Source organism: Phasianus colchicus, chromosome 12, assembly GCF_987193195.1.
Source record: "Phasianus colchicus chromosome 12, bPhaCol1.hap1.1, whole genome shotgun sequence".
Taxonomy (NCBI): domain Eukaryota; kingdom Metazoa; phylum Chordata; class Aves; order Galliformes; family Phasianidae; genus Phasianus; species Phasianus colchicus.
Genome location: NC_143447.1, coordinates 9,060,203 through 9,073,330, shown reverse-complemented (window position 1 = coordinate 9,073,330; position 13,128 = coordinate 9,060,203). Strand labels below are relative to the sequence as shown.

The window sequence follows — 13,128 nt, the reverse complement described above, 5'->3', positions numbered from 1 at the left end:
CAAAAATGAACAATAACAGTTTGAATCTCATTTAAGCCAACAGAACACTTCCTAAATAAACCACAGTTTAAAGTAAAAGTTAAAATTTCCGATTCTGTATCTGAGAGAGAAGACTTCTTTGGAATGAAATTCATGCCTTTATAGATGGAAATTAATACAAATTTCATTCAATTTAATTATGAATCTTTCCACTGTAATCTGGCTGGAATTATCCACACTAATGTGCTCTAAAAGCAGTACAGAAGAATAATAAAAATACCACAAGACTTCTAGACAATATGCAATACCTCAAAGTTTCCCAGAAGGCTAAGACTTGTTACTGGTGGAGCACTAGAACTTAGAAATGGTTTTCCATGGCTCTCTGGATCACTCTCTCTGTTTATACATTGTTGTGGGCTATTAAATAAAAAAGAATAAAGGATGAACACATTTCTTCTGGGTATAACCTGGTCTAAAAAGAATCATTTACTGCATTGCAAAATACTGTGCTAAAGAAATACCAGTTGAACACTGTCTGTCAGTACTCTTGCAAAACATTCTCTAGGTTACGGAAGCATACCTCCATCAAGAGATAGAGACAAAACAAATTTACATTGTTCATTAGTTCTGAATAAAGTAACAGAATTTTCTCCTGTATGTAGCCATTTATCCTGAAGTTTCCACCACGCTACCATACTGAAAGCTGTTTATGTTATGCACATTAATGTGTAAAAAGCCACGACTAGTCCCTTTCAAAGGTTATGCTCCCCGAGCAGATATAAAAGCAAAATATTTAACCATCCAACTCTAAGAACAAAACAACTCATTTGAAAAAAAAAAAAAAGCTTCTCATATAGTGGAGAAAAAAACTCCAGGGAAAGAGAAGAATCAATGATTAATCAATTTTCTGTTTCAGTCCTGAAGTGTATCCTACAGCTTTCCCAATCTTCAGTGGGACAGAGTGGTCTCAGCAGTGGCTCTGTCAGGACCATGCTGATTCAGGGACCTGAGACAAAACCCATTAACTGATCAGCACACCAAGGGCTGAAAACTACTGCCTGCACAACTGCAATGAGATTTTTAAAAAATTATTTCAGAGTAAGAATTCGGAAAGGCACCCATACATCTGTATTTGTTAATGATCTTTGTTGTTATATATGTTCTGTTTCAAAAAAAAATCTCAAAATTTCTGGTAAATAAAACGTACCTTCTTGCTGACAAACATTTCAGCTGCAGTAGTGATGAATCCAGATCAAAGCACCCAGATTGTGTTTTCCTCTGAGGAACCTCAAAAGGGGAAGAAAATGCTAACTTAAAAACTGTACCACAATTTTGACAAGTAAGCACAGGTTTGCCAAGAATTTGCATAACATTACAAAAACACAAAAACAAAGAAGAAAACTATTCTAAACTTAGTGAAAAAAATCTAAAATTATTGAAGATTGTAAGTTCTGATTGATCAAAAGATTGAAGAAAAATCCGATCAACACAAACAGGAGCTTCCAGAAGAACACATTGAACAAAGCAACAGGAACTAAATACACCCCTCAATCACTGCCCAGCTCACTCAAGAGGCTTTGGAGCAGCGCAGTGTTAGAAATAAACAAGTTGTACTGATTTCCATCTGAGCTCCCTGAAAATACGACATTGTCCATAAGCACCAAAGAACAACACACACTACATGCTATAAAAGATCAGTATGTCAGTAGTTGAGAATGCCTTTCTCTTTAGAAGCCTCAAACCACCAACCAGGAACTACGTAGATTGCTCCTGTTGTAATGCCTCCTGTTTATTACCATGGAAAGTCCAACAGATACAAGGAGCACAATAACACTACTGGATAGAGGAAATTCTCAGCTGCAAAATGCTATTTTTTAGCACAGTCACCATCATTAGCTGTGCATTTTTGCCAGCAGTAAGAGCCTGCATGTCACACTGGAAAAATCTGCACCAGCAGAGGTGACCTGCTGTTTCACAGCTGCTGTAGCAGTGTTATTGCTAGGAAAACATCACCCACACAGTCCATCTTTCCACCATCCCAAACAGATGGAAATCAGAAGGCACCAAATTTGGACTATATGGTGGGTGTGGTAGGACAGTCCAGCCAAGATCAGCAATGTGCTCCATGGACTTCAAACTGGTATGGGGCCTGGAAACTGACTTATCTTTCACATTACTGTTGCCACTGCTGAAATGCACAGCCAGTCGCCTTCCTGTGCTCATGCCCACTGTTTGGGCTCCATAAACATCCAGCAAGCATCAGTAAATGTCAGCGGGTGCCATTTTTTTTTTCACATGGAGGAATTCAATTCCACACCTTCGCTTCATACACATTTCCATGTCAGAATTGCCAACACAACAAAACATGAGGCATTAGTTTCAGAGCAGCCCTCATATAAATGTGCTTCTGCCTTAGCAACCTTGTGACACTTACTCAACTATCTCTCTGGATATTGAATATGCTGTATAAACCGTTCACAGAAACAAAAACTTTAGGATAATTAACAACTCACACAAAAACTCCTCAGTGACTAAATATGTCAACTTCAAAATGCTTTGTTTACCATAGAACTTATTTTACCTTTTGTTACTCTTGAAAATCTCTCAAGAACTACCTCTAATGTATTCTTTTTCAGAATTGTTCAACTTCATTTTAGTGTTAACTCTGAAGATTCCACCTGTAAAAGCATTCACTCTGACACTGAAAGTAAATACAAAAACTTCTTCTAGGTATCTCGTCAAAGTTTCTACAATACACGGGAACTAAACATTCAAAATACTCCCTTTCTCACATAAAAGCTGAGTCACAATTAAGCCACAATTTCATCAATAACTTACAGGACTTGAAAGCAGAGGCAATCCAGTTCGGGGATGAAAAGCCTTGGTTGAAGTTCCATCCAAGGATCGAAAATGGTGTTTCCGCCATAGATTTGTGTGTTTCAGTGATGGTGCTTTCTGTCAGCAAAACAGATTGACTCAAGATATTACTGGGCCATTTCAACAGCCTATCAAGCTATCATTTGTTTGCTTGAGTGGCAAGAACTCCTGCAGCTGGTGCACCTGCATCACATTAATGTATTATGAAATAGATTCAAGTTCTCTTTGATTCAATCTACAAGCACTACAAACTGACTGTAAATGGCCACATGACATTAAGACAACATGTGTATACATGTATACATGACACCTACCTGACTACAGAAAATGCCACTTCTAATGCTATCACTGTGAGCAGGATGAGGCAATGTTCCTCCTCATGTTAAACTTTTAATTCAGAAGGGAGGAGAGAAGCACTACTAGACCAAACTTCACTTCACTGGAAGCAGACAACAGTCCAACACTGCTTCACATAGACAAAAATTCTTCCTCCCATCACCCTTAGCAAATATAGGCTGCAGTTACAAGTTACCTGACTGCCAGCAGCTAAAGAAACCGCTCTTCTCATCTCTGCTTACCTGCACATCTGGGTTCTTCAGCCGATCACACCTAATAGAGCCATCTTCTGTAGGTTTCTTCTGAGAAGTGCTTTGGAAATCAAGGCCTACTGGCTCTTCATTCTCATCATGTGCAGCTTTCGTTTTATCTTGTCTGTTTTTATTTTTGAAATTGTCGTGGTCTTTATTTAAATAATTTTCAATACTAATAAGCTGGGTATTTTGCTCATAAATACTTGGCTTTTTTGAGTCTTTATCTGAACATTTGAGTTCATTCTTGTGCAAAGAGTCAGATGCCTGCATCACAGTTGCTTTTTTTGTACCTTCAAGTATTCTGCATTTATCTATCTGCAAACTGTTAAAAGTGCCCGTGTTGTTATTCTCACTAACAACTGTTCTTTCTTTAAGTTTATTTGTGCAAATCTGTTCATCGATGCTGCTAAAATTTGAACACTGTTTAATTCTATTGGTTACCTGGTCTTTCTGCATATAATCAGACTGCATCATTTCCAATTTATCCGGCAATTCGGATTTATTTTCTTTAACAGACAACGACGACGTACGTGTGTTAGTAAATGAATGAGAAGTCTTATTTGAAGTCTGATGAAATGCATTTTGGACAGCATCACTAGGCTTTGCTAACACCAATTTTCTTCTTGCTTGAAGTTTCAGAGAAGCCTTCGATTCACCATCAAACCTAGGACTGATAGGAGTATCAGGTGTTTTCAACTTCGATTTACTGCTGTCCTCTAGCAAAGAAAAACTAGATTTAGCAAAAGAAACAGAAGATGGTTGCTTGACTTTCTTCAGCAAATTTTCATCTTCGTATGTACTTCGGAAAATTTTTGACGAAACCGGGCCATTCTCATGTACTTTGAATGGACGACCATTGACATGAGAAGTAGCTGGATCACAATGAATCAAGTGCTGGGCAATCCTTGCTATAACCTCCCGCCGCTCCTGGAGCAGAGAGTCAATGAGAGGATTACCTTCTCCTGCAGATGGACGGCCACAGTGGTTCGCTGGAGCACGGGGATCGAGACGTGGGATTTCTGGTATTGCTCTAGTTTTGCCTTCACCATCTTCTTGTATTGCATTATCTAAATTGACAGTAGGAACAGATGAGGTTTCCTTGCCTTTCCTCAGCAAGTTTTCATCTTCGTAAGTACTCCGATAAGCTTTTGGTGTAGCTGTGCTGGTTTCATGTACGTTGAAGGGACGTCCAGCAACAACTGGGGAAGTAGCTGGATCACAGTGAATCAAGTGTTGAGCAATTCTTGCAATGACTTCTTGTCGCTCCTGAAGTAAGGAACCTATCAAAGGATTGGTTTCTCCTGTGGACTGATGAGAGCAATGGCCATTTGAAACACGGGAATCAACCAAAGAAAGGGATTTAAAAGTTCGAACAGCTGTTTCATGAGATTGTGTCTTACTGTCTGCTGCAGCATTATAGCACTGAACTTTAGACTGTGACGCTGCAAAATCAGATCCAAGACCAGTAGATGGATAAAGCTTTAAATTTCTGATAGATGAAGTAAATTCAGGTGTCTTTCTTACATTAAGCAGGCCTTCAGGTATCATTGTCCATGCTTGTTTCCCACAGACACGCTGTGGACTGGAGGTACTGCACAGCTCTGCTGTACTGGATTCACTGTGCTGATGTAACTTACGCTCTTTCATTTGCTTTTCATAATAGCTAAGGTTGGTGTGAATACTACAGGTCAAAACTGGGTAATTCGATTGTCTGGGTAGGGACTGGACACTGACTTTCAAGGCCACATTGTGAGAAACGTTAGGAACGGGAAAGACATGCTCTGTTGGTGTCTGGGAGAACGTCCATTGCAGGTCCACGTCTGCAGCACTCACCCTGAAACAATGCAGAAGTGCTTTTATAGACATATCAAGACAGAGAGCCTTTGATACTCTATTTCGTGAGGCAAATTTCAAACACAAAACATTGTCACACAGCAACTGCCACACTCTGTAAAGTATAGGAACCAGATACAAACACTACAGAACTGGGCCAACAAGGCGGCAAAAAGGACCACGGGTAGGAAGAATGGGATTAACCTGCAAACAACAAAGCAACAATATTTTTCACTTCTAACATACCTGTACAGAATGTTACGGGGAACAGCACCATGTGAAACACTCAGCCAGGCGCTCAGCTGGGAGAAGAAAACAAAAGAGCGAACAGCCAATAAAAGTGTCTTCTCTTCAATGAATCGATCTCCACTTCTAAAAAGCATTAAAAGAAACACACAGATGATGGTCAGAATATACACAGAGAACTAAGAGACACAATGCTGTTAACAGAACTAAGCTTTCAGACGATCTGTTGGTCCCTTTCCCTGTTTGCCTTCGCTGTCTATAACACGTTATCATCTCTCAGGCAAAAGGTCAAATGTCCTGTAGAAAATTACAGTCATAAAAATATTATATATATACACACACACACAATATATTACATGTGCATTGTTAGAATATTCTGTATTAAATACAGGAAGAGAAACCTACTTACAGGTTTTCATTCTGAAAGTAAAACAGGTGATTCAAGCAAAACAACAAAATTCCTCAACAATTTGAAGATAACAGAGCCTGATTGGCTCCCATCTATGGTAAACATTAAGAACTTAATAAGTCAAGCAACTATCAACTGATCCCAATATCCAACTTACTGTCGAGGAACTGGTTCCAAAATCCACCTTTCTAACAACAAAGCATCTTGTTTGATTGCGGGATCATTTAAATCATTCCCCTCCGTGTTGGGCCCTTCATCACTATAGCAACAGTCTGGAAGTAACATCACTTCAACCATGATTGGAATATTGTTTTTCCACAGTAGCATAACCTCAGACCTGGTTCGCCTGGCTTGACGACACTAAGAGAGAGAATAAATGTCAACATACATAAGCCATAAAAACACTAGCCACATTTAAACCCACTTTAAAAATCACATTCCAAAGACCTCAAAAAGGGTAAGGGTCAAGTTCTGGAGACTACACTGCACCAAATCAGCGATAAGATCCTAGAGCTATCAAATGACAAACAAACAAATCATTTATGCCAGTAGCTGCAGCAACTTCAGTCAAAAATAAAGAGCTCATAGAAATTTCCCTAACTACCATACTTTACAACTTTTACTGCTCTCTCCACAGGCCATCCTCAGCAATACCTTAGGAAATACTGTGTCTTGGATCAGACTAATTTTTGCATGAATAAATTCACACAGCACATTGTGTCTTTCAGTTGAGAGATGCTCCAACATCAACCCAAAAGAGATGAGGTGCATTTGATGGTGTTCCTGGTTTTTTGAACCACTAACTTTTTAGTATCACCTGAAAAAGCAGAAAGTTCTGCAAGTCAGCCTACATTTTCTCTCTCTCTCAAAAAAGAAAACCATGAATGCTAAGTATAGTACTGTCAATCTGCATAATAAAGACTCAAATAGGTACAGTATTCAGGTAGCTGTGCAGAACTTCATGTTCAAGGATAAAAGGCTTAACGATCTCATTTTAAGGACAGATCTGATCTATTATTAGTATGACACCGAATTACATACTTGTTTAAATGCAGAGCTGACAGGCAGCAATTGTTACTTGTGCTTAGCTACCAATCTACCAGGGGCTCTCAGCTGATTTTCATCATGGTAGCAACACTTCAAATGAAATGGGACCATCGTACCTGAGCCAGCTTGTCGCTGCATTCATGCTTAGTTGTTGGTGGCTGACTTGACTGCGCTGGAGGACAATGGAAGCCCTCTGTTCTGCCCTTTATTGAGTGTTCGGGCGTCCGACCCTCGGTGATCAGCAAGGCCAAGGAGACCAGGAACTCCTCAGCTTCATACTCAAAGTACTCATCTAACGTATCTGCCATTTCAAAAAGACAAAAATCAATGTCAACTACTGTATAACAAGCATTAAGCTGTAGCCGTCCCTGCAGTCCGTTCCAAGGTATGCTTTAAACATGAACTACAGAAAATGGATGTACCAGACTGCCTGCCCTCCCACCATGCCAAGAGCCATCACAACACCAAAACTCATCTTTCTTCTACCTATAACTTTGCTGCTCCAAGCACACAAAATTAGAAAAGAAAGCTTCACAGAGTAAATTGGCTGTGTAACCAGGCTGCACCATCACAAAGAACAACGGCTTGTGTTGCGACCCACAGCTGAATCACAGCCTTTCTACAGGAAAACCCTCTCCTGGGTCCTAATGGAAGGAGCCTGATGGCAGTATGACTTGACATCCTTAACAGCACGTAACAGATATAAAGAAGACACACTGCATCACATAACACATTAAAAAATTTAATAGAGAAAAAATAGTGAGAGTTAATTATATTAGAGAAAGTGGGACAGAATGTTCTTTAAGATTTTTATAGCAAGTTCCTACTGCTGAGAGCCGGGCTTATTTAAGAGAGGTCCATTTATAGTTACCATTAACAGCTTTCACACAGAGACAAGGTTCACGAGGAACATACAGGATATTCATTGTTTCGTACCACGCTCAGTCCAAACTCGTGCAAAGAACCAAACCTCCACAAGTCTCCCTAAACAAAGCAGCAGCTGCACTGCTCCTCGTGAGCCACGCTGGCACACGCAGTGCCCACGGAGCGCAATGCAGAAGCTCCAGTTCTGCAGCACAGCAGCAGTTCTTTGTTTTATGCTTCTGGGAGATAAAAGCAGGCAACAGCTACACTGCTCTAGTGAGAGTGTCCTGTGTTGTGCCCCAGAACAGGGCTGCCAGGAGGGACTGTTAATTTCAGTGCAGGTTTTGAACACCATGCACAAATACCTTGCCTCCTGTAGAAAAGAGATTGTTCAGGAGGTTTTGCTGCTTTGTTTTTTTGCCTTTATGCCCCAGTACCTGAGCATTAGCAAACATGGTAAGGCAGACCTGAACAATCCATAGAAGGGACACATTAAGTGAGAACACCAGTGAAATGCCCGATTACTCGCAAATAGAAATTACAAAGTGTGTAACACCAGCTTTTGCATGGATGTATTTGCTGAGCCCAGGCCCGTGCTCCATGGGCTCCACGGCCTGCAGACCATGCGAAGGGATCTACACATGGCACGTGGGAGAAGCCAGCTCCACTGCCAGGGATCCACACTTACTACAGACAAGTCCCAGGCTGGATGTGGCTCTGGGCAGCCTGGTCTGGTGGTTGGCCCATGGCCGGGGCGTTGAAACTGTGATCATTATGGTCCTTTTCAACCCAGGCCATTTTATGATTCTACAAGCCCACATCTTTACAGATTTCTTTCCTTTTTCTGAAGGGATGCACTTCTGTCTATGGGCAAACAGAAGAGAAGGCAGGTCAGACAGTGGCAGCAGGAGCCCCCACTCAGTGGCAGCTCAGGGCTGGGTGCTGCCTGCACCAGGCACAGCCCACCACCTGCCTTCCACCAAAAGCCTGAGGTGAGATGAGTTTCCCGGAGGACCCCACATGCATCAAGCCTTGAGTCACCTGGCACGAGTTAAAGTGGCCATTCTTCTGATGGAAGGCAGAAAATTACTAAAGAAGGGGGCTCAAAAGATTAAAGGAACAGTAAATAACAGAGAGGACAAGTCACGTACAGTGATGTGACTCACTGACAAAATTAGGCACCTCCAACTTTTTTTTTTTTCCAGGCATACGCCCAAAGAACAGGTAAAGTCACACTTAGAGAATAGGGAATGGGATACAGAAAATCTCTGAAAAGCACTGAGATGGTGTCTTGGTGCTAATACAAGCATTGTGCTCAACTCCGTATGCCCAAAGGTCACAGTGGTGTTAGTGATCCAGCCTGCTGTGACCACCTTATGGGAGCAGCTCTCCTGCAAGGCTGTAGGAACTGCCAACACCCAGAAGCACTCAGTGGCAGCCAGAACAAACTAAAGCAGAAAGGCCTTGTGCCCAGCAGGCAAAAAAGGAAGGAAGAAACACTGCTTCTTGAGAGAATATCAGAGAAATCTGTGCAGTTAAGCATGTAAAAGCACTCAGGTTTTAATGAAAAGAAGTGAAAGCACTCCATCGAGATCTGGGTGCGCTTACACAGATCCCACCTTGGTCAGCCAGCTCTTATGGAACAGAGATGTGCAGAGTAGGATGCGATACCTGAACATTTACACTAGGAAACTGCAAATGGCACATCCTTAAAAGGATGCCCAACACCAAGCACTGAGCTAGGAGAAGCTACTGCTCTCTTAACAGCTTATGAAGACAGGGCCAACAGTTAACGTAACAAACAAGGCATCTGATCCTGAATTTTTTTAAAGCACAAAATTAGCAATGGTTATTGAGAAACGTGTTTTCCTACAAATGCCATGTGGCATATTGACTTTTTTTTTTTAGCTCCACGTGATTTCTGTATTATTTGGCAACTTCTAATAGTTTCAGTAGAGGAAAAAAGCCCTGTGAATGCTGAGAAGCATGGTAATTGTTCCTACACAACAGACACAGATGATGCAAGTTGATGTAATTGAGGACAAGGGTGGAAAGGCATTTATAGAAACAGCAAACTCAGTGTTTAGCGAAAAAGAATTCCTGGTTATGTGTGCTGCAGCAGTTTGCTTTTGTCTATAATTCAGCCCTGTTTAAGACACGACACACTGTGCACAGAATCACCTCAGCCTGTAACTTCACTATGAATGTTTTTATTCTGCTTCATCTCCAGCAATGGAACATGCAAATGTATAACATATAACAAGTGATCCAGCAGTGCATGTATTTTCTTGCCCTTAAAATGGATAAAACTTCAATTGGTTGACACAAGTACATGGGAATTAAAGTAATAGGGCACTACTGCCCTTCACTACTAATTGAAACTGAAGTGTACTGACCAGCTAGTCACAGGAGACAGCAACAGACTACTGTAGGAGGAAAAATATATATATATAAATTTTGAATGAAGCTATTATGCTATACATAGAACTAAGCACAGTGCTGGAGAACTTAGACCTGGAGGCACAGTGTTTTGTCTTCCTTTGTCTCTTCCATACACCAAACAAGAACTACTTTCATACAGCTTTCAGACAAACAGGAAAGCACATTTAACAAGAAATAGTAGGAAGAGTCTTCAGATCCTTGCCCTCCCCTGTCCACTGCACGCATGCACAAGTCACGGGGGCACTGTAGTAAAGGACAAGAACTCAAAAACAAAGGAAAAGCTAGAACAGGCACACACTGCAATCTCTTGAACTCACGCCTGCAGTACAAGCCAGCCATAATCTCACCAAGCTGGGACAGACTCTCCCAGCACAGCTGAGCCAGCTCTGCCCAGTGACTCCTTCCCCAGTCAGGTCACGGCCATGCAGACCAACTCCCTTCCCTTTCCTATTGCTGTATTTTCTGCAGTAATTACAGAAAATGCTTTCGTGAAATGTCATTAGAAGCGCAGTTCATCTCTCTCCTAGCTGAGACATAAAGCAAAGGCACTGGTATCATGCACCCAGGTGCTCCACCACGCCTATTGCAAACCTTGCCCTGTTTTCCAGGGGTGCAGCTCTGGCCCTTCTACAGCCACAGGGACCCCCCCACACTGTGAGCTAGGCTATTCTTAGAAGTCCATGAAACACAGCTAGTAAGAGCTTTAAATATGCTCTAGGATGGTCCAGAGCATCCCTGAAAAATCTTTAGGCATCCAGGACAGATTCTGAAAGCCACCTGTATAATTAGACTCATATTTCACTTACTAGGAAGCAAGGAAACTGCAGACCTACACAGGAATTGCCCCACTGGTGCAGCTCAGGTGCACAGCCGGATGCTGGCCCCACTGTTTGCCCAGCCACACTTCTTCCCCTGCACCTCCCCAACCCCCCACTGACACCACTCTGCATTACATTTATTTTCCAGTGCATTTGGTCCCACTCCAGTGTCAATTTTTGAAAAGACTAAAAATACTGCTCCAGCGTGTGGATTTCTTATTTTGTAATTATTATTACAGGCAGCCTGTAGGGAGACTCTTCAGTCTGAGGCTCCAGGCCATGGATGTCAGGTACACTAAGGAAGCAGTGGCTGCTCTGCAAGGGTCGGAACAAGAAGTCCCCACCTCCTCCTAGCAGAGGCTCTGCAAGGCACATAAAAGTTTCAGCATGGGCTCTATGGCCCTCCCTCCTAACAGCCAACGAATGGGTTTTATTATCTCATTCCTCCAAGAAGTGGGTTAAAGGTAGCCCTGCGTTTTAAGAATAAGGCAAGGATTCAAAAGACTACTGTAAAGGAAATGAAACACAATGTAAACATTTGACTAATAGCTTCTCTTCTGGAATTAGAAACACCTACGGATGCTTCAGTTAACTAATCCCATGTTGTGCTCACCTTCAAAGAAAGTTGCCCTTGAACCTCCAAAATCCATCATTTTCTGGATGTTGTGTCTACACGCTTCGAGCCCGTAATTACGTCTAAAGTCACAGAGCTCACAGGCCTTGCAATATTAAGGGTTTAAGTATAATTTAAGCTATCAAGAGTCAAAACCATAAGCCAGTCTATGCCTTTCATGAAACAAGCCATTAGCTAAGTTTACTTAAATTCAAGAAAAATGCAACGAACTGGTGACTCACCTTATCTGAGGAATGCTCTATAGACTCCCCCCAGCACTGACTCCTGGAACAGAAGTGCAGTACCTCATGGCATTTCTACTGCCTCTTTACATTTCCCAGAGCATCGAGCCGAACCATGACCTGCTCACTGCCACACCTCAGATGCAGGCAAGAAATGGTAGCACAGAACATTAACTTAGGACTGATGCTCAATGAAGTAGACTAGAAGCTATACAAGTGCTGGATCTACTTAGTTCCGTATAGAAGAACAGAAAACAAATTACTGCCTTGGTGATCTCACAACCATTTACAATCAAGAAAAAGAAGAAACAACAAAACATCACAGGTAATTTTAAAAAATAAGACATGACTACATGGCAGCCATTGAAGCTACTACAGAGCCATACAAATGGATGAGCACCACCAGACGCCGCTCCCCATCACCGCGCTGCCCACCTGCCCACAGCCCTACTCAGAACTCAGCCAGAGCCAGCCGTGCAGCACATGAAGTCAGTGAAAAGATACCAGGCTTAGAATCAGCCTGGACAAAAAGTACAATTCACATAAACTGTTTTTGCTAAAATCTATTCAGGGTCAAACCGTTCAATGAGTACAGAAGAAGAGCAGTTTAATTCATTTCAAGCTGAAACGCTCGGCAGCAGACTCAGAAACCACTCCCTCCGAGAGCAAAACACAGACTGCTGAACTGCTCTGGGTGTTCCCATCCCGCTTCCTGTGCCTTGGCCGACATCCTATTCTGCCATCACCACACTGCTCACTGAGTCACTGCTCTTCCCAACTGTAGCCTTCTATTTTTACCTAGCAACATCAGGTTAGCCTGCTACTTTTGACTTGTTGGCATTCCACCAACCCAAACTCTAGATCCAACATCAGTATTTTGGTCAGGGAAACTGAATTTATTTTCACTTAACTGGGAAAAGAAGGGGAACACTTAAGAACAAATGATGTAAGCCAAATTGTTTCTCACTCCACAAGGAAATGACAAATGGAGAAGCAGAGCAATCGTTATGATTTCATGGTCTGTATTTATGTAATGGAAGACTATACCTGAAAACAGGCAGCAAGTTTCAAACTCAATTCCAACCCTCCATTCACTGAGCTGCAAGAAAAGATGTCTATTCCACAATACAGCTGCTGCACTGTATCCTAACCCAGGTAAACAAGTGCT

The 13,128-nt window shown here is 41.9% G+C and overlaps 1 protein-coding gene across 10 annotated transcripts in view; it reads right to left on the bottom strand.

The window, feature by feature from the left end:
* ATOSA (atos homolog A) overlaps window positions 1-13,128 on the bottom strand; it is a 45,040-nt gene that overhangs the window by 12,364 nt on the left and 19,548 nt on the right. For all 10 annotated transcript variants that reach the window (XR_016470357.1, XR_016470358.1, XM_031616548.2 and 7 more), the window contains 7 exons: window positions 7,098-7,282; window positions 6,092-6,294; window positions 5,526-5,651; window positions 3,435-5,280; window positions 2,818-2,934; window positions 1,187-1,266; window positions 288-396 (listed from right to left, as the gene is read on the bottom strand). Coding sequence is in view for 8 of the 10 variants with exons in the window: in XM_031616548.2 (XP_031472408.2) it covers window positions 288-396; window positions 1,187-1,266; window positions 2,818-2,934; window positions 3,435-5,280; window positions 5,526-5,651; window positions 6,092-6,294; window positions 7,098-7,282 (2,666 nt within the window). In the remaining 2 variants the exon portion in view is untranslated. The remainder of the gene's footprint in view (window positions 1-287; window positions 397-1,186; window positions 1,267-2,817; window positions 2,935-3,434; window positions 5,281-5,525; window positions 5,652-6,091; window positions 6,295-7,097; window positions 7,283-13,128) is intronic.